Source organism: Psammomys obesus, unplaced genomic scaffold, assembly GCF_907164565.1.
Source record: "Psammomys obesus unplaced genomic scaffold, mPsaObe1.curated_primary_1811, whole genome shotgun sequence".
Lineage (NCBI taxonomy): Eukaryota > Metazoa > Chordata > Mammalia > Rodentia > Muridae > Psammomys > Psammomys obesus.
Window position 1 is genome coordinate 24,292,066 of NW_026592890.1, and position 22,029 is coordinate 24,314,094.

A 22,029-nucleotide genomic window follows, 5' to 3' on the forward strand; every position below is an offset into this window, starting at 1 on the left:
AGCTTTATATTTGGCATTCTGTGTTTGAATTTCCTCCTTCACCACCAAGTATATGAAAATTTAAAACATTTACTGAACTCAATATGTTCTCAAGTGAACTGAGAATGAAATAAAAACTATAGAATAAAATTTAAAGTGTTCAAAATCACAGAATTTATTCCTTTGAAATTTGAAGTGTTTGCATCCATGTGGTGACTCATATCATCCGAAACTCCAGTCTCAGGGGATTCAGGGTTTTTTTTTTCTGACCTGTGCAGGCACCAGTCGTGTGTGTGGTACACACATATACATATAGTCAAAATGCCCGTACACATAAAATAAGCAAATCTAAAAAAAAAATTTAAAAATGCAAAGGTGTAGGAATTTGATCCAGCGCTGTACAGTAATCCAGTGGTCGATTGACACACTGCCAGCAGCCTGGGCATGGCGACCTTTCTCCATCTCTCCTGTACAAGGTACAAGGCTCTGCCTATACAGAGCTGCTTTTGCATGTGTGTCGTCGGGGACATGCACTGGGTGGGGCTATAAACCATTCCGGGGAAATTCAGCTTCCCACTGCTTGAGTCCCCTGAACTCTGTTGAGAGATTTATTTACTCAGAGGATAAGATCCCGAGGAAAGAGATAAGAAAAGGGAGCCATGTGGGATTCCCCTTTCAGCTCAATGACATCTTCCGAAGGGAGGGAACTTTGTCTCAGACCTGTGCAGGGTTCCGCATCTCCAAAGCAGTGGCAGTTGAAGTTCTTCAACTCACAGGGCAGCATCTTCGAGGTTGAGGAAATCTCAGAGAGAAGCTACAGAATCTCTTTCTCCCTCCCTCTTTCTCTCTCCCTCTCCCTCTCCCTCCCTCTGTCTCTCTCTCTCTCTCTCTCTCTCTGGTAGACTTGAACTCTAGTCAAAACACCGTGAGGTTGTTCAGTGGTTGCTCTACAGCCTGAAAGAAACTAACCCAACCCTAAGCCAAATTTCTCCCCCACCACAGTTCATATAATTTATTGCAGTTATCATACAGCTTTAAACAATTTTGATGTACCGATAGTATAAAATTTAACGGTATTTGAAGCTATTCCCCACTCAGGAAAATGAAACATGATTGTCAAAGCTTGATGTCAGTCTAAGGTTTAGAACAAAGGAGCAATGTGAAACTGAAAGGAAAAAGCAATCAGTCACTCACAAGGATCCCCTGAGCTAAATTTCTTAGGCCTTCATATGAACTCCATACCCCACTCCCCTCATTGGGTACCCACTTCCACAGAGCGTCCCTTGTTCCACCACAGCCTCCTCTGTGTTTAAAGCTCTCTTTCAGACCACCCATGTGTGGACTACCATGCTGGGATTTAGGACTTCTTTCTTTGGAATCCAAACTGAATCCATTTGGGATGGCATGGGGTTCCTGCTGCCTCTTTTTAGGCAACCCCAGCGGTAGGTTCAGTGGGACCACTAGTAGAAGCTAAAGTAGAGAACATGATTTCTGGTCAAGTGATGTTCAGAGGATACGGACTTGCTCTGAGGAGTGGGAGATAGTTCCTGGAGGTCCCAAGAAACACTTAGAGCCATTCACAAGTGCTGCTGCCCCTCAAAACTTGAAAACCAGAGGGCACTGAGTGGTGCCTGGCTTAATTGCTAAAGGAAGCCAGTATGTACATAGGCTGAAGAGACAGAGGATGTTGCAACCTTGTTAGGAATGAAAAGACCAGTAAAATCTGCTCTGGTGGTGGGAAAATGGTACATTACAGATATTAAAAAATAAGATGTGGGTGGAGATCACACCTGGAGAGAGGGAGGGAGAGAGGACAGAGACCTGTAGAGAAAAGACAAACTGAGGGTGGGGACATCTCTGTGACAAGCTGGAGACCTAAGTCAGGGTGGGCTCCTGGGAGGATAGGAGGGGGACTCAAGCAGAGATGCCTAGTAGCAGAGGACACAGAGACTGAAGAGGACACCCTCTAAGTATACCAGTCTCCTAGCAGAGGGAGGGGAACTCCAACCTACCCATGAAAACTTCGACCCTGAATTTACCCTGCCTGCAAGATGTACAGAGATAAAGATAGAGCAGCTAGAGCAGAGATTGAGGGAATGCCCAACCAATGCCTGGCCCAAACAAAAGACCCACCCTTTCAGAGAGTGCTAACCCATGACACTATGAACACTACTCTGCTAAGCTTGCAGGCAGGAGCCTGACAGAGTTGTCCTCTGAGAGGCTCTACCCAGCAGAGCCTCAAAACAGATGCTGAGACTCACGGCCAAACATTGGACAATGGAATAGGGAGTCTTGTGGAACAGTGGGAGGAAAGAGAAAAGACCTGGAGGTGACAGGGGCGCCACAAGAAAAACAACAGAGCCAACTAACCAGGGCCCAGAGGGGTTTGCTGAGACTGAAGCACCAACCAAGGACCATGAATGAACTGGACCTAGGCCCCCTAAAAAGATGTAGCAGATGGGCCTCTTAGCATCACGTGGGTCCTCTAGTAAGGGAAGTGGGGACTGCATCGGGCATGGACTCACTTGCCAGCTTTTTGATCACTTTCCCCTGGTGGGACTGCCTTGCCAGGCCACAGGGGAAGAGGACACATTCAGTCCTGATGCAACTTGATGAGCTGGGGGGGATGGGAAAGGGGGCTCCCCTTTTGGGGAGAGGGGAGAGGGTTCTGGGGAGTGGCTACAACCAGAATGTAATGTGAAGAATTAAATATTTAAAAAATAAGATGTATGGGTATATGTCTGGAGAGATGGCTCAGCAATTAAGAGCACTGGCTTCTCTTCCAGAGGACGTGAATTAGATTCAGCACCCTGATGGTGGATCACAGTTGTCTGTAATTCCAGTTCCAGGGTATTTGGCATCCTCAGACATACAAGCAGGCAAACTACAAGAGAGCAAGAGAGGGAGGAACAGAGGGAGAGAGGAAGAGAGAGACAGACATACACACGGGGGGGGGGGTAAGCTTGAATAAGGGTGGGGAATAAGAGTGGGTGAGGGTTAAATCACCAGGAAAAAAAAAAAAACTTTACGGTTAACTCCCAGTCTTCTAACAGACTTTGGAATTTTTTTTTCTCCTTCTCTGACCCTCCCTCCCTTCTTTTTCTTCCTCCTCCTCTTCCTCCTCCCTCCTCATTTTGTTCAAAATGGGTTCCTTATAGCTCAGGTTGACTTTGAACTTGAACTGTTGCTATGTAGCCAAGGATAGTCTTGAACTTCTGATCCTCCTGCTTCTACTTTCCAAGTGCTGGGATCACAAGTATGTGCCAACTTGCCAGGTTTTTATGTGAAGGACTGGGAATGGAACCTAGGGTTTTCTGCATATGAGCTAAATCTCTCCCAACCCAATGACACCCCAGTCCTTCATTCTAGCTTTTAAGAATTGCTATATTATTCTCTTTCTCTTTCTTTCTCTCACACACATTTTTTAAAAAGATTTGTTTCATTATTTTAATCATGGTGTGTATGTTTATCTGTGCATGTGGGTGCAGTACCTGCAGAGGCCAGAAGGGGTCACTAGCCCCCTAAAACTGAAGTTCCTGCCTTTGACAAGCTGTGCAGATAGTACAGATGCTCTTAACTCCTGAGCCCTCTCCAGTCCTACATATTTTTTCTTACTATTTAGCATTCTAGCTTTTTTATACAGCTGCTCAAATTTGTCTTTATTTTAAAAACTCTGTCAAATCCAACTTAGTTAAGTTTTCCCCTCCTTTATACTTTTTTTTTTACATATTTGATAAAAATTTGGATTTCCTCTTTTTTAGAACCCCAGGTGACTTAAAATTATGGAACCACATATTAAGTATATGTCGGTGAACAGTTAAGAAAAGGGGCACTGGTTAGTAGGGGCAGCTATAGACTTCATTTATAGTTGGGAAAATGACAGTGTTTTATGTTCAGAAATTTACAAACAATTCATTATATAAAAAGTATGACCAAGATTTCCATTAGTTTTGTCTCTTGTAGCTTTCTAATGTTTAATAAGTAATTTTCTTTAACAGAGACTGGTTTTCTACTAAAAAAAAATGTTAAGAAAGAAAGAGAGAGAGAGGGGAAAGAAAAAGAAAGAGAAAGAGAAAGAAAGGAAAGAAAGAAAGAAAGAAAGAAAGAAAGAAAGAAAGAAAGAAAGAAACAAGGCCAGGCATGGTGGTGTACACTTTTAATCTCAGCATTAGGGAGGCAGAGGCAGGTGGAGCTCTGTGAGTTTGAGGCCAGCCTGGACTACATACCAAGTTCCAGGATAGCCTGGGCTATGTAAAGAAATCCTACCTCAACCCGCTTCCCACCCCCTCCAATCAAACAAACAAACAAACAAAAGAAGACAGATTTAGTAAGCATTTTAATATCTCACAGGGAATGCCTATTTTGTGAGAGCATCAAAATTCAGAAAAAAGCCATGAACTTGAAAACTGTGTTAATACTTAGGCACTCAGAACGTGACCCTTCCTGGGTAGGCCTTCCAGTCCATCTGAGGTCTAGTAACTACACAATGTCAGGCAGGAGGGAAACACATTTCAGAAATTGAAGATTTTAATTCTGCTTCCTCAGTTTCCTCTGTCTCTTGGAGACTTTTGGGATTTGGGTCTCCATAACCTAAGCAAGCTACCCGTTAATTGGGTCTGTGTTTCTCAGGGACAAAAAGATCTGTAGCTTATGATCGAAGTCAATGGCTCTAAACTGAGGCTCCTTGTACTTCTGGGTCATCTTGGAACTGAGGTATGTTATGAGTTCACATCTTTCCACAAACTGCTCCATCTTCTTCTTGTATTTTTTTCTTGAATATTCAGAAGCTTTGGGATTAAATGCTGTAGAAAATGTCACAGAATTGTGAATGTTTTCTGATGGGTGGTTAGTAAGCCATAAATTCACAGGTAACTAAGCTACACCCAACTAAGGGGGGAATGACCTTATCCCAGATAAGGTTAGAATGCTGTCTATCTTAGATCATGATTTCCTGTTAGAGGGCTGTCTACCTTGCTTACTCACTAGATCGTCATCTAACCACCTCCATCCCAGGAACACTATTTGATGGAAAGAATAAGGCTTTTATCTATCTGTCTTAAGAACTTGAACTCAAACATACACTGATTTAAATTGTCTTCTACCTGCAGGGCACAGCCATTTCCCTGCGTTCACCTTTCTCTATGGCATGGATTTCTGAGTGCTGAATATAGTATTTATTACTTTGGTTTTTATTTATTATATTATTAATTTTATGGTGCTAGGGATTGGACCTAGGACCTCCTAGGTCCTAGGCTAGGCAAGTGCTCTACCACTGAACTACATCCCTAGACCTCTGCATTCTTTTGTGATAAGGTCTCACCATGTAGTCCTAGTGGGCCTGGAACTTGCTATGTACACCAGGCTGCCCTTGAACTCACAGAGATGTGCCTGTCTCTGCCTCCCAAGTATTAGTATTAAAGGTGTGCGCCACCATGCATGGTTTAAGGTTTTGTGTTTGAGACAGGATCTTACTAAGTTGCCTAGGCTGTATTAGAGCTCGCTCCACAGTCCAGGCAGGCTTTGATCTTGTGATCCCCCTTATCCTCCTGCTTAGCTGGGCTCTTATAGGCCAGTGCCACCAGGTCCAGTTCATAGTCCTCAACTTAAGAACTGGCGATTTCAGTTTTGATGTTTTCATACAGATATTCACCCTGTCTACCGCACAAGGCACAACAAGCGCTAAGCTTTCCTGAGTGGTGCGTTTAGAAAGGCCTACCTTTGAGATGAAACGCTATATAGAGGAGGACAGACCTCCTCACACTCAAGAAGGGGAGCTTGGGTTTCAGGTTTCCTGCTGCGTTCAAGGCTTTGATCAGGGAAGTGGCTGTGCCCTGCGGATAGGAGACAATTTAAGTCAGTGTATGTTCAAGTTCCAGTTCTTAACACAGATAGATAAAGGCCTTATTCTTTTCCTCAAATAGCCTTCCTGGCATGGGGATGGTTAGATGACCATCTAGTGAGCAGGAAAGAAGCAGAAACTACATTTGATAAGAGAACATGAAACATAAATTGGCAAATTGCCAGCTGGGTGATGGATGCCTGCCTTGGCATTGTTTTGTCTTTGCCTCTATTTCCTGTGGTTTCTGTAACACAAAGTTAACGAAGAAAAAAGGGGGCACAGGGCTTTGGGTTGTCTTGGCTCATCTCTGCTTGTGTCGTTGGCACTGGCGGCCCCCCTTCCACTCTGTGCATCCTTGGCCACCTGGCAAGGCATCCTGGAGACCACAGTGTCACTGTAGCTGAGTCCCTAGGGCCCTGAAGGTAAAAGAGGTCTTCTGATACAAGGCCTTAAGACAACACTCCTCCCTAGGTGACTTCCCTGGTGAGTAGGTAGTGGGCCCGATGAAAGGGTAACTTTGCTCCTCTTCTCCCTTTTGTTTTTCTTTCAGAGTTGTTTTTGTTTTGTTTTGTTTGAGACAGTCTTGCTATGTAGCTCAGGTATGTGCCATTGAAGGCTAACTTGCAAACTGAAAAAAAAAAAAAGTGGCTGAGAAGTTCTGACAAAGCTGTGAGATGGACCGATGGGCAAAGGTGCTTGCTGTGTAAACCTGGAGACCTGAGCTTGAGCTTAGAAACACAACTAACATTGGAAGGAGAGAGTCATCTCTGCAAAGTTGTCCCCTGGCCTCCATACACATACCATGGCACACGTTTCCCTCCCATCACAAACGTACAAACTCACACACATACAAATAATTTAAAAATTAACTAATTTTGAAATAGTAATTGACTAGTGGCAAATTTCACTGCCTTTAAAAATAACTCTATCTGGATGGATAAAATGTGATTTGAACAGACATGGATTTGGGATAAAACATGAGTTTTTGTATCTCTCTTATCCTGGTACTATGACTTAACTCTTTTGCAGAGTAATTTAACCTTTGGGAGGCCAACACAATGTTTAATATCACTTTCAAAACAAACCCAGCATCAACCCTAAAATAAAATAAATAGAAACCCAACTATACACCCAACTTACACGGGAGTAGTTTTCAGACAACCCATTCTCCTTGGAAGTGGTGCAGCTCCAGGCATTTAATTACAGGCGGTCACGCCTTTTATTTTAACAAGCTTTACAACTTAAAAACCAGCAGGCTTTGCCTGGAACCTCACTGTTACAGAAGTGGACGTTACTGTTAGGAAAGACCCCTGAATCCTTGTAATGGGTGTCATAGAAAGTCATGCAACAGAACCTGTTCCAGATACCCAGGCAGAGGGAGGCTTGTGAGGTGGATGGTCTCCTTTAGCGGGGGCAGTTTGTATGGGAGCTTCTGGTCCCAGTACTGTGTTGGCAACCTGAGGACAACAAAGCTCATTAGACACAAGCTCCCACAGCCGTTCTGTGCACGCAGATGCGAGTGTGAGATAAAGCTCACTGCTTGCCTCAGCTGCTGGAGAAGTTTAGACGAGGGGAAAGACCAGGGGCCCTAGAAATTTCTTTTGTTGTTTTTTGATTTCACACAAGGTCTCATGTAGCTCACATTGCTGCTGAGAACAACTCTCAACTCCTAATTCTTCCGGCTCTGGGGCTCCAGCCTTGATCACCTGTTCTCAGATTTCTTAACTTTCACAGTGACTATACAGAAGTTTATTTTCATTTGTCGCAAAATTTGAACTAAGTGGCACCTTCATCCGAAAGACAGATGAAGACACCCTATGCCCAGGGTGGAGGACACCAGGAGCTTCTTCGAGCAGCAGCTGAGCACGAGCAGAGTTAGATGTGAAGTCCTCTTCCCAGCACTGGTACCTCCTTTCTGAGCATCTCCACCCATGCTCTGAATCCCACTGGACCCTCTTTCTGTTTTTTATTTTTTATTTTTTTAACTGTAGCTGTTTCTTGCTTTCCCGCTCTCAAGTCTTGGCACATCCTTCTTTATTAGATCCTTCCTATGCAGCTGCATTTCAACATGCTCACAATCCCATTTAAGAAAAGAAGAAAAGAAAAGAAAAAAAAAGAGAAATAGCTGGATGTGCTGACCAGTAATCCCAGAAGCCAGGAGGCAAAAACAGACCAACCAGTGCTATACAGAGTGCATCCCAGGCCAGCCTGGGCTACAGACTGAGACCTGGTCTCCACCTCCAACAAGCCAACTAGCCAACCCCACCCTCCATCAAAATCCAAAACAACAAACCAACGAGACAATACAAGAAAGAAAACCAACACGGAGAGTAATTCACTTTCTCGCCTTCAATTTTTTTTTTTTAAATTAATTTGAGACAGGGTTTCTCTATGTAGCCTTGGTTGCCCTGTACTCAACCTGTAGTACTTGGTTGCCTTTGTAGATCAGGCTGGCCTTGAACTCTCAAAGATCTGCCTACCTCAGCCTCCCAGAGTGCTGGGATTACAGGTGTGAGCCACTGCGCTCAGCTTTCACCTTCAAACTTAAATCTCTCCTGGCAACGATCACCTCTCATCTTTTTACAATTATGTTCTTCGACCCTGAGTCTCAATAGACGTGGCAAACTCAGGCACGTTCTTTTTCTTTTGGAAGCACTTGCGAATGTTTTAAAATCGGAAAGGTTAAAGGGATTTTGTCTTGGGCTTCTCATGCAGACGCCTGGTGGCAGGACAGTCTCTGCTCGCTAGACAGCTGCTGCCGGCAGTGCTCACTATTTCTATGGTTTCTGGTCCAATTCACTTTCCTCAGCAGCTCTGCCCCTCGCTGCTGCCGCTGGCTATCACCTCTGGGCTACCTGCAGCCCTTGGGACCTCCCTCACGCCTCCAGGCTCCCTCCATGCCACCCAGCCTCACTTGCCAAGACCCTCAGTCTCACATGAGTGTCAGCCCCTAATATCGCTTCACTTCCCAGAGGTTCTCTTTTTCAAGGCCAAGGCTTCCGTCCCTACTCCCCTTCACCTCTGAGGCAGTCTTCAGATGTGTGTGTCAGTATTAAGAGCAATGATCAGTGGTGTGAGCTCCAACATGCCTCATACGCTATTAACCTCTAAACATCATTTCTGCCTCCAGATCATTCTTAACACCCCATGGATATTCTTGAGCAAAATAGCCTCTAATACTCACCTAGTTTAGGGCCAGGCTGTCTACTTTTGTAATGCTTGGGATCAAGTCTGAACACTGGTGGTTTTATGTGGTCTTCTGTTCGCTGCTATGCTCACCTCCTCCAGCCCCACCTCTGCCTCACATCCAGACATGCTGACTTTCTTACAGGCCCTGGATTTCCCAGGGACAGGGTGATTGCTCATCAGCTTGGAATCTGGCTCTCTATCCATTCTGGCCCATGCCAGTTCATTCTCAGCCCTCACTCTGGCAATCCAACCATGCCAGAGTGCCAGGCCCTTTGTCTTTCCTGAGGACCCCAAATATTCTGTTATTATCAGGTACTCAAAATCTATCCACTCTGAAACCCCAAGCTTTGGGACAAAGTGGCACTTATTCACCAAACCTTTCTCCCTCTCCCCACAGCCCCTCTGTTTGTGTGAGTGTATGCTCACTGCCTCCTTTCCCTTCCCCCCCCTCTCCTCTCCTTCCCTTCCCTCCCCTCTCTTCTCCTTCCCTTCCCTCCCCTCTCCTCCCCTTCCTTTTTCTTCCCCAGTTCCAAACACAGTACATGGGCATGGAAGATCATAAATATTTATAATTTGGTGAATAATCTCACCTCATGAATTTCTGGAGTTTTTCTTCACTTTCAAAAATGTATATCCGATCACGATACTCTACAGCATACTGAATGTTACCAGGCTTGAGGGCTTCATATCTGAAAGATCAAAACCAAGACAAAACAAAACAAAACCCCACCACGTAATTAATGTGTGTAGCTTCGTCACTAATATTGTATGACTAAAATGTCAAAAAATGTTTCACGTTTCTACTTGTGCAGCTCAAGGGAAAAAAAAGAAACACTTCCATGAGCAATCAGCAGGGTAGGACTTTCTGGGCCTAAGAGATGGCTCAGAGCTTGAGAGCACCGGCTGTGCTTGCAGAGGGCAGGAGCTGGTATTTCCAGCACCCAGGTTAGGTGGTGCACAAAGGCCCTGTAACTCCAGTTCTAGGGGCTCAGAGACCCTCTTCAGGCCTCAGTGGCCACCTGCCAGCGCATGGCACATCAGTTCTGCTTCTGGTTGATGCCAATGAGGAGAGCGCTCAAAGGGAAGTGCTTAAGTGTAGTATAAAATAATAAGTGAAGGGGCTGGAGAGATGACTCAGTGGTTAAGAGCACTGCCTATTTTTCCAGAGGACTGGGGTTCGGTTCCCAGCACCCACATGGCAGCTCACAACTGTCTGTAACTCTAGTTTCAGACATACAGACGTATGTACGTGCAGACGTATGTACATGCAGGAAAAACACCAATGCACATACAATAATAAATAAATCATTTAAAAATAATACTTGAAAACAATATTTAAAATCAGAATTATATAGTTTTTAAAAAGTGACTTTTCTAAACCAAATAGCTTACGTTAAGAAGAGCTGATTCTATTATGACACGGAAAAATTAAGAGATAAAACCTCAATTAAAGAAAATGTCCCAATTGCTTCTGAGCAGGTGTGTGGGTCTGTCCTTCTACACATAAGGTGGCTTGCCTTTGATTTCCATCCTGGTAAGTTACTGGGCAGTAGCCCTTCAGTTCAGCGCACTTCGGAAAACGACTCTTCAGCTCTGACAGGGTCAGCCTTTTGGGAATCATGTCAGGAGATGGGAGTGGATTTGGTGCCAAGGGAGGCACGTATGCTTCCGGGGTCTTCAGGAATTTCTATGAAGAGAAGAGGTAGAGCAGCAAGCGCATTTAAAAACATCAAAATTAACACCAATTGAACTATTGTTAGAGGCTCTCCTGTTCTCTTTCCTTTCCAGTAGCCTTTCGAGTTATCTGAGAGACGTTTCTGTAGCTTGTTCTATAAGAAGCTTCTCGGGATAATAATACCAACCAATCAAAGGTCTCTTCAAAAAACAATACTTTTTAGTTTGTTTTTCTACGACAAGGACAGAGTCCTCAGCCACCTGCCTGCCCATGTGTCCCCTCAATGGTTCTCCAGGGACCGCTCTGGAAAGTACAGGCGCAAAGGACCCAACTTCTGCTCTAAAGTTCTGCGGCTATTACGCTGCGTACAATGAGCACCTCCCCCAGTAAAGACATGACCATTCTCATTCTTCGGAGGAAATATTCGGATTGCTCTTCATTATTGTCTTCAGTTACAAACCAAAGTAGAGTATCAAGTATTGGCATCAAAATATTGGAATCAATATATGCTTTGACTTTTCAATTTAGGGGTACAAGTTGTCTAATTCCCTATGTGTATAGGTTCTGAGGCCCAGATTCAGATTGGATATATTCAGGAGAAAGAAAAAAACAAACACCTAAGCATGTATGCCCCTTTGCCCTTGCATTATTCCCCGAGCAACACAGCGTAAACGGCTACTTACAAGGAGGCATTTACATTGGATTAGATATGATAAACCACCCTCCGCATATGCGGGAGGGTATGCCTAGGCTAGTTTATATGCAAATGCTACCCCTCTCCATACTTGAGCGGACATAGAATTTGGCGCCCTCGGAAGGGATGTTTTGGAACTAATCCCCACAGATGCCGGGGAACAACTGGGAATTCTAGCTTTTTCTTTTTTGTTTGTTGTTGTGGTTATATTCAGCACGGAGGATCTCAGCTGAGCTCTCGCTTCGTTCCTACTGACTTTGGCTCGACTCCCTCAGCCCTTGAAGCTGAGGCCTCCTGGGTATCTCTCTGTAGGATGGGTCCCAATGCTTCAGACCCTCTCCATTGGTGAGACTCAACCGTTGGCGTTCCCTGATAGGCTATCAGAGACCCGTCACTGACCAAAGCCTTCTAAATGTGTCTGGGATAGTCTTTGAGTTTGTCACTGGTCCCAGTCACAGCTTTAACGGTGTGGTGCTTGATCCCGATTTTCTGAGCATTCCCAAGGGAGCCCGTTTTCCTTATTTGATGATGTTTATGACAAGTAAGTCATTTTCTTTCCTGAACTAGTATTTACATAAGGAACAGACTTACATTCAGATTTTCCAGGGAACTCATTTTATAATAATGTCCCCTGAACTCTGCTGCAAATTCCAAGCTGCTAGTTATGGAACAATCAATTAATTCATTAGATTCTGCTAGGCTGACAGGGCAGAACTGTCCAAACTCTCCCAGGCGAGAAATCAGCTCTTCAGGCGTGATACATAATTTGTCAATGCAAGCGGCTTTCCCTGTTATTAACATAGATAACATATGTTTTCACAGAAAATGCAATGGTTAAAAATTAAAATAATTTCAGTTAGACACCACTCTATTAACACTACACATTCTAAAATTCTAAACAATAGATTAAAAAGTACATTTACTTTTGCATGTGGTGGTGTTGGTCTACAATCCCACATTCTGGAGGCTGAGGCAGAGGGATTGCCACACGCTCTAAACCAGCCTGGCTTACATAGTGAGAACCTGTTTCAAAACAAACTAGCAAGCAAACAAACAAAACAAAAGCTACTCTTCACGTCTGCACCCTTTAGCCTTCAACCCATGCTGAGAGATACCCACCGTTGGGTTTATATCCTCTTTAGTTCTTTGTCTTCTGTACATTTGCATATATACATGCCTTTTGCATCTAGCATATTTATGTCATTACATGTAAACATTACTTTGCAACTTATCAGTTAATTGTTGTCTTTGACATTTTTCTATGTTGGCCCGATTCTTTAGACATGCTTAATTTTTGTTTGTTTTTGTGTTCAAGGAGACGCGTTCTGATTCTATGAATCCTAGGCGCCTTGATCTTATGGTCAACTTGCTTCAGGTTTCTGGATATTGGGATTATAGGAGTGCCTCACCATGCCCAGGGACCCAATTCCTTGGAATTAATGCATAGTATTCTACTCCAAAAAATATATATAAGCTATAAATACATGATTATTAACTTATGCGTGTAACTATAAGCATATGTGGTTTACTTAAATAATTTATCTTTGTTGAGTATTTTCGTTCTAGTTTTCAGGTATCATCAACCATATGCAAGTCACAAATAATAGTTATATATACATATATTTTATATGCACACAATAGTTACATTTACATGTATACATCTGTATGAATGGACACACACACGCACATACATGCTCTAACAAGCATTGTCTACACAATTCTGATACTAACTGCCAGCTCAGCAGTCATAGCCCTTCAATGAGGCAGGCATTGGGAAGCATTGTCTTATTGGCTGTCATCTTCTGCCAACCTACTGAGAGCAAGCAATGATCAGCGAGGCCTCAGCAGCATTCCCAGTAAGGCCCTCAAGCTACGCACTGCTGGAATGCAGGCTTTTTCAAGTGGAAAAATCTGTGACTCAACGGAGTCATCAAAAGTGAATAGGATACCTTGACTGTACTGAGCATCACAAAAATGGTTCCCAGCCACGAAGTACTGACTCCTTCATTAGGTCCTGGGTCCATTCTGAAGTGTCCAGAGTGGCAAATGGATTGGGGTCTCCTGACATCTTTGTATCTTTCACAGTTCAGAGGTTTCTGGAGTAGTGTTACTTGACTTAAGACAATGTGGCATTTGAGGAGTTTGAGGAGAGCCTGAGATACACAGCAAATCTCTGTCTCAAAAAGCCAGTAAATAAATTAATGATTATCCTGGTGATGCTGCCATTTCAGGCACAACTAATGAGAGAATTATCAGGTCATAGGAGCATCCAACGAGATTTTAAAAGAGGGCTAGGGGGTCGACAGTGCACGATATGGTCAAGATCTTGACATGGTGTTGCATGCAGCTGTGTTGGTGAAGTCTAAGACACAATGGAGATGCAAGGATGTTAGGAATGCCAAGAGCATGGAAGGTCCGCTGGGGAAAGACAGAAAAAGTGAATGGAGCCAGCCTGAGAGAGAGGCCATGTGAGCCACACATGGCTAGCCTTGGGAGTGGGAAGGGTTACTCAACCTTGGTTTCATTTAGATGAAAACACTATGATCCTCAGATGTTGGGGATGGAGCTGTGGATGCATCGTTTGGTCTGATAATGTCTTGTTTGCCTCCTATCCCTCCTGCTTGTTTAGATTAGTACTGGAATTAGCCCAGTACCATCAGATCTCAACACATGGAAGTTCCTTTTTGATTTTATGAGAAAGGTTTGCCTTGTGACTCAGAGGACTTAGAATTTGGAATTTTGGAGGCTCCGGAGGATAGACTCAATGCATTTTGCATTATGAGATAGCCAAGAGCCTTTGGGAGCCGAGAATAAAATGCTGTGATTTGAACACAAAATGTCCTTCACGTATATGAAGGCTTGGTCTACAATTGTTGGCATCGTCTTAGGGGTAGTGACAACTTAAATGAAGTAGGTCATTGAGGGCATGAAGGTTGTATTTGGTCCTCTGGCCCCTTTCTTTCTCTCTACTTCCTAGATACAAGAAAATGACAAATCTTCCTTTTCCTCATCTTCTCCATAATGATGCTCTGTCTCACCACAGACAGTAAATAACCCTGATAGGCAGGATGGGCTCAGACTTTTGAAAGTGTGCCCAAGTAAGATTTCTATCTTAAACTGTTTTTCTCAGGCAGTTACTGTAGCAACAAGAACTGAATAACATAGCTGGGAATATAGCTCGATGCTGACTCTACTAGCTTAACATGTGAAAACCCCTATGTTCAATCCCAAAGTACTAAAAAACTCAAAATGTGTTCTGTTGAGGCCTGCTCTTTGACATAGCCATCTTTGTATTCAGCATCCATTTTTTTTTAATAAGGTGAAATTAAGCTCAAAATTTTAAACTTTTCAACTCTGCTTCCTAGAAGCAGTTATTCATAGCTGACACTAACAGTCCCTGCCAGGGGGTAGAGTTGACCTTCTATTTTACTGTGATTTAATAGTGTCATAACTTATACTTTGTTATCTACACACTTGGCCACACTCTGGTTGCACTTTTGCTATCTATACACCTGGTTGTACTTGGAATGTACTTTGGAAAACCCTCCCTTACCACACCTAGAACCAATCAGCTTAAAGGTCAGCTGATAATGCTTTGTCTAGTTAGCCAAAAAGGTAAGATTTCTTTGTACAGTTAGCCAAAATGTGTTGCTGCCTGTTGTCTTCTGCACTCGGTTTTCCCATAAGAGACAGGTCAATGCCACAGTGATGGCTGCCTTACTGTGGTCCTGATCGATCAGCTTGGAAAGACCTTCTAATAAACCATCAAAATCTAGACAAGACCAGTGTCTGAGTGGTTTGTGTGGCACTTCCTGGGCTCTAACAGTGCAAGACCTAAAACTACAGAAAGTTTGTGCCCAGGATCCTAAACTTGGTAGGCTGAGCCAGCAGAATCTCTGTGAGTTGCAGGGCCTGGGCCATAGAGCAAGACCCCGGCACAAAAAGCAGTGAAGAGGGAGGAGAGGAAAGGAATTAAGGATAATGAGAGAAAGTGGGGAGAAGAAGGAGAGAGGGAGGGAGAGAAAGAGAGAGAGGTAAGGAAAAAGAGATGTATGTGTATGTCTGTATGTCTGTATGAAGGGAGGGAGGGAAAGATGGGGAACACATAGGGAAACATTTCAACATGTCAGTGTAGGGAATAATTTTTTTTTGTCAGACCTCAAAATTACAGGCAAGAAAAGCAAAATTTGGTAAAGGCATTCGTCAGTCAAAATGAAGATGCTTCAGCACAGCAAAAGATACCCTAACTAGTAAGACGAGAGACTCCGCAGTGCAAGAAAATACCTTTGACAGTGGGATTAACATCAGCATGTATAAGGAACTATTCAAGGAATGTCAACTATTCAACCGTGTAAAAACAAACAAAACCACCAACTGGCCAATATTATGGTTTGGGTCCGAAATGTCCCTTCAGGATCCTGTGTGTGAACACTTGGTCCCTATCTGTTGATGCTCTTTGGGGAACATTGTGGAGCCTTGAGGAGGTGGGGCCCAGCAAGAGCAAGTGGGTCACTGAAACTACAGGCCTTGTGGCTTATAAACACAGGCCTATTCCCACTTCCCACCCCCTTTATGCTTGGTTTCTAGAGACTCCTGCAGCTTTGCACAACTCCTACAATCACCATGACTCCTCTGCCTTGAGGGACTGTATCCCCTCAAGCTGGAAGCCAAAGAAATCCTTCGTCTGTTAAATTCCTTCTTGTCAAACATTTCGTCACAGTGATGAGAAAAGTAATGAATACAGCCGTGAGTAGATATTTTTCTCAAAAGACATGGCCAACAAATATGCTAAAGCTTCTCAGCCCCACTAGTCATCAGAAAGATGCAGATCAAAACTGTGGGGAGGCATTATGTCATCCAGGGTACCTAGGGTGAAACAGAAAAGGGAATCCTAACTGTTGGCAAGGATGCGGGGTGGTGGTGGTGGTGGTGGTGTCGGTACAGCCACCACAGAGAACAGTACGAAGGTTCTTCAAACGACTGCAGATGTGATCTGGCTACCTCAGTTCAGAATATAAATACAAAGGAAATGAAATAAGCATATAGAAAAAGATGTAGGCACTCACATTTTAAAACCCATCACTATTTTCAATATCTAAGATGTAGAATCAGCCAAAGCATCTCTTAGTGGATGAATGAACAAGGGAGATGCAGTCTATACACAACGGAACGTTATTCAGCCTTAAATAAGAATGAAACCCTGGAGGACCTGGGGGACATCCTGCTCAGGATACAGGTATTGAATTGTCACATTGTGTTCCCTAAAGGTGTGTCTTGAAGGTTGGGTGTGGAATGCACTGGTGGACTTGTTTGTCTAGCATATGTAAGGCCTGGGCTTAGGTCCCTTGCACTGACCAGAAAAAAAAAAAAAGCACAATAATTATGTGTCCACTAAAACAAAGAATTGAAGTGCAAGATTAGATAAGCTTGAGCAGCAGCTGTCACTGACTAGAACAGATATACATGCTAACACAACCTACCCTGCTCAGCCTGTGCAACAAAGAGCTCAGTCTGCTCAGCTGACTCACAACAGAAACTCATTGCACAGTAGTCCTGGAGGTGAGGACGTGCAAGATCGAAGTGTCGGCAGACTTCCTATCTGATTAGACCTGGATCTCAGAGCTCGCACCTTCTCACACAGTAGAAGGGACAAATGAGCTGAGCTCCTTAAACCTTCCTATAGTGAAGGACACTACTTCATTTGGACAGGCAGAGGCTCCACAACCTAATTAGTTCACCCTTGGGCCTTTTAAACTGTTACACTGTTTAAAGTAAGGTCACGATTTCACATATGTTTTTGGGGACATACCAACATTCAGTTAGTACTGTATATTTAAAACACTAATTGCCAAGACAAAGTTCAAATTCAATAAATTATGTAAACAGAGACCAGGCATATCTGGATCTCAAGTTCACAGTTTGCTTCATTTAAAAAAAAAAAAAAATCACCATCACTTGGGAGGCAGAGGCAAGCAGAGCTCTGTGAGTTTGAGGCCAACCTGATCTATATATATCAAGTCCCAGGCCATCCAAGACTACATGGCGAGCCTCTGTCAAAAAAGAAAAAAGAAAAAAAATAAGAAAGAAAAGAGAGACACTCAAGGTTGTCCTGTGGCCTTCATATTCAGCTGCACATGCATGAACTTGTACACACAAAATGCACACACACACGCACACACACGCATGCCGCGCGATCATGTTTTCTTACCTTCCTTTATCCTTTCCATGTATGTCTGTATGTACCTGTTCATCTGCTGGATGTCTTTGATGACTTCATTCCACACCCACCACTTACTGTGAAACCCGTCAATCACGTGCCAATTTTGATGCTGCTCTTGGTAAAACTTCCTTATCTCGTCGACATTTTTACGGTACTTCGAATTCTTGAACGCTATGATCTGTGTGCTGTTGTGCACTGGATAAGGCAAACTAAGACGGGGCAGGGATAGGGGTGGGAAAGCTGTTGAAGGCACGAAACGTCCCCCGTGCAGAGGTCAGGTTCACCCCGTTCCCACGGAGCCCCGGGAGCATCACCTTTGCTCACTCTTCCTTTCCAAGAACAACCTTTTGAAAATCTCCTTGCTCGGCACATCCAGCTCAAAGATGATCATGGGAATGATGGTCCGAGTCTCCAAGAGGTTCATCTGCTTTGCCGTTAAAGGGTAGCCGTCGATGACCACACTGACAGACAGACAGACAGACAGACAAACAAAAAAGTCCAACATTCTTTGTGGAACAAATCTCTGCCTTTGAGCACTTCTATACTTTCCCTCGTGACACTGGTACTAGTTCTGTGCTTTCCTTCCTCATCTTTACATCTGAACCTGCAGTCATCATCCCTAGACCTCGAGGTGGGCAGTGTGCCCCCGGACACAGCTCTGAAAGCGGAGGCACGTGCGTCCGTAGGCTCAGCGTCACACAACCAGGTTTGGGGAGAATTCGAGAGACACGCCCACTCTACCTTTCGAAGTGTGCATCCCCGGTGTTATCAGCACCGGCACAGACGACAGGTGAACGCAGGCACACCTAGATTTGAAACCTGACATAAAAGCCCCATGCTTTGGTTTTGAATAAAACAGGAGAGAATTATGTTTAACCCTTAGAGTGGCTTCAAAGATTAGAGAGCTGGAGTGGAAAGCAACCGGAATGGGGCATGGCCTGTGCTGGGTGTTTAGTGAGCAGTCGTGTGTATTCTTGTGAGGAGGTAGTCTTCTTGTAGGAGAATGGGAATTTGTGAGGCCTACGGCACAGATGCATGAGCAGAAGGTGTAAAGATCACAACCCAACAGTCTGAGAAAACAAGGTTGTCTAGCAAACTGAAAGGAAACAATTTTTTTTTAAATTAAATTTCAGAAATTCTGAGGGAGGCCTCCTAGACAAGGCAGTGGGCTAGGCAGGTGGCTGGTGGCCACCGGTAACGGTGGGTATGAACTGAGTGACGGGATGAGCTGGCCAGTGGCTCTCAGGGCTGCGGGAATAAACCTAGTGGGAATGAGCAGCCTTCATACTGGGATTCAGATGAAATAATTGTGGGACCCAACCAAAGGTGCCCTCATGGGGGGTTGGGAGGGGACTGAGAAGTAATGCAGTATGGCTAGGTCCCTTCTTCTCCCGAAGGCTGTTCCCTGACGCTCCCATCCCCATCAAATTAGAGGAAAGAGTCAATTACTTCGCTCAAAGCCGCTGGCAAAAGAGAGCCAGCAGGTTCTAAATATACAAGGTCCTGCCTAAACCGGGGGATTCTAGGACCTGAACTCACGACTGGAGAGAACCAGGGCTCCCTGGGGTGTGACCAATGGCTGTAATGGACTAGAAAAAAGGCCCAGCAGGAGGGTAACCTGAGGACGAAGCCAGAATATGGCATTACAGAGGGGCACTACTGTAGAAGGACCATGTCCCCAGGAACATATCCTCTGAGAGCTAGAGAGGCTTTCTCCTCGATCACCTCATGGAGTGGTGAGGGGGTCGTGGGGTCTGTGGCCTCATCTGTGGGTTATGCTCAGGGGAGTAAGGAGGGCTGTGGGCTAATCGGCCATGAGTTCAGGCCACGAATCTTGCCGGAAAAAGATAAGGTTTCCATGTAAACGCTCAGTCTGGGAAGCAGGGCGCTCCAAACCCTCCTAAAAAGGCCCCTTAAAGTCACCCCAGCCCCACCCACTCACCCTACAGTGTTGCACGAAGTATCCATCAGGGCAATATCTAAAGCTTGAACCGCCAGTTCGTCTGGCACCATCATGCCTTTGTGAAGGTGCCAGTTGATCTTAAGTGACAGCTCTGTTTCTGGGTGATTGCTCAACAGCCCACGCAAGGCATCTCCGATTGACAAGCGCTTCAAGCCATATTCACTTGCAAGCTTTTTGGCCACTGGAAGACATAAAGCGCGAAGCCTGCTTCACTCCACGCGTTCATCAGTTAACTTTGCTCTCAGAGCCCGGATTGTGGCACCGAAGACAAGTTTACTTCAGGTTTGTGACGTTAGGGTCTTCTTAATGAACCAACCGGGTTTCTTCTTCTTCTTCTTTTTTTTTTTTTTCATTTTTAAATAACCAACTTGAAGTAACGCTTAAGCAACTTACTCCTTCTGCGTGAGGTAGCAAATTTGTGGGGGAGGCATTGCTTACTGCCCTTATGTATTTGGGAGGCTGTCAAAGAACAATGTACCAATCCTACTTGATTGGATTACGCACACCATTCCCCAGTCCAGCTGCAGATTCCATTCTGCAAGGAGGATGAACAAACCCTAGCCTGGTGATGGCTGTCAACCCTGTAGGAAGTTTTTTGTTTTTTTTTTTAAACGTTATAATGACATACATTTCGTACATACATACATACATGTACGGTGCTTTGCCTGTATGTATGTCTGTGCACCACGTGTTCAGTACGTATCGAGGCCAGAAAAGGATCTCGGATCCCCTGGGATTGGAGCTGCCACGTGGCTGCTAGGAATCGAACCCAGGCCCTCCAGAAGAGCAACCAGTGCTCTTTCTGCTGAGCCATCTTTCTGGTCACCTACTATTCATTTTAGTAGAAGTTTATAGCTTAGGAGACAGAATTTTTTTTTCCTGTGAATTTATTTGGGTGATGTGAAAAGTAAATTCTAACTTTATGTTTGAGGGGAACAAAAGCCTCAGATGTAAAGATCAGTTGTACAATAGCTCACCAGAGGCCATGGATGGAAAGGGGATTCCCTTGATTTCCCAGGGTCAGGTGAAATCCCAGAGCCTGAACCTCAGTTTCCCTACAGACTCTTGTGTTGTGGATACAAGCATGTTTCTGTTTTGGTCCCAGGTGTGGGATGTGGGTGGGACTGATTCACATCATCCACAGCAGCAGACTCTTTGCCTCATGTGGGCTCTAAGAGGAGCTCTTTGCCAGCTGCAGACAGTTTAAACCTGAGGACTCTGGAGAGAGAATAAATGCCAGAGCCCAGAGGGTGTGGAGGGAGGGAAAGAACAAGGCTGCTGCTGCTTCCCCCTTGCTGCTCCTGGTTGCTGTTGTGAGACAAGAAGTTGGAGATCTCCTGAAATGAGGATTGGGTTAGCTCTAGGGAACCTGACTTTCAGCAGGAAGCAGCTAAGAGAACTGCGCCCCTCTCCCACTAACCCTTTCTCTCTCCTGCCTGGTGTTAGGGTGTTGGGAGGGACTGGGGTGGAGTAGGGATAAAAAGATATAAGAAACATAAGTAAAACCAACGCCAACACTCTGGAACCAGATCTCCTCAACACTTTAAGCTAAATGAGCTTTCAAAACTAAACATATTGTAAAAAAAAAAAAAAAAAAAAGAACCACTTTCCATTTCAACAGAGAGGTGAGGAGTCAGATTGTTGCCTATGTTTTCAGGCCTGGAAGTGGAAATTTATTCAGACGAGAGCGTTCTGTTGTGCTTGGGAAACAGATCATCTTGTGAACGTTTACAATATGACGTTCTTCTTTGTCATGCTAAGAAATTTAAGAATTAGAAAAATAAACTTAAAAATGTTTAATTATGTTTCATTATTAGTGTGTGTGTGTTTGTACAGGTATACAGGTACAAGCGCATGAGTGTGTATGTGTGTAAAGGCCAAAGGGCAACCTCATATGTCTCATATCAAGTTTTAGATTTCTCTCTCTCTCTCTCTCTCTCTCTCTCTCTCTCTCTGTGGTTATGTGTGTGCACACATGTGTGCTGAGTCTTTTAGGACAGGATCTTTTACCAGCCTAGACCTTTCCAAGTAGACTATGCTGGTTGGCCATGGAGTCTTGGGGAACAGCCTGTCTCTGCCTCCCTAGAGCTGGGATTACAAAATGTGCACCATCATATCTGATTTTTTATATGGGTTTTAGAGCTTGACCTCAAGTCCTATGCCTGCAAGGCAGACACTTTACCTATTGAGCCAACTCCCCAGATCCCTGGACAAAGAACGTAAAAAACCTCTCAAATTCATAAATTTAAAAGGATACAAATAAATAGCTGGATTAAGGACGACAATGAGGGACATGCAAGGGACATTCCATAGAGAGAGAGGAGAGAGGCATAGGGAAGACATTCAGTCCCACCGGTACAATGAGCAGGTATGTGGTGGGGAGATGGGAGAGGAGGAGCAGCAGAATGGTTTGTGTGCTATGAAGAGAGGCAGAGCTGGAGACACGGGCAGTAGTTGGCGCCGTCACCTG

General features: G+C 44.4%; 1 protein-coding gene across 1 annotated transcript in view; it reads right to left on the reverse strand.

Moving 5' to 3' along the window:
• Nucleotides 1–4,304: 4,304 nt before the first annotated feature.
• Ak9 (adenylate kinase 9) overlaps nt 4,305–22,029 on the reverse strand; it is a 114,192-nt gene continuing 96,467 nt past the window's right edge. The window contains exons 33-41 of the mRNA XM_055615878.1: nt 19,539–19,740; nt 17,911–18,057; nt 17,585–17,805; nt 11,968–12,164; nt 10,525–10,694; nt 9,598–9,696; nt 7,173–7,275; nt 5,696–5,810; nt 4,305–4,781 (exon numbers count right to left, since the gene is read on the reverse strand). Coding sequence (XP_055471853.1) covers nt 4,579–4,781; nt 5,696–5,810; nt 7,173–7,275; nt 9,598–9,696; nt 10,525–10,694; nt 11,968–12,164; nt 17,585–17,805; nt 17,911–18,057; nt 19,539–19,740 — 1,457 coding nt within the window. The 3' untranslated portion in view covers nt 4,305–4,578. The remainder of the gene's footprint in view (nt 4,782–5,695; nt 5,811–7,172; nt 7,276–9,597; nt 9,697–10,524; nt 10,695–11,967; nt 12,165–17,584; nt 17,806–17,910; nt 18,058–19,538; nt 19,741–22,029) is intronic.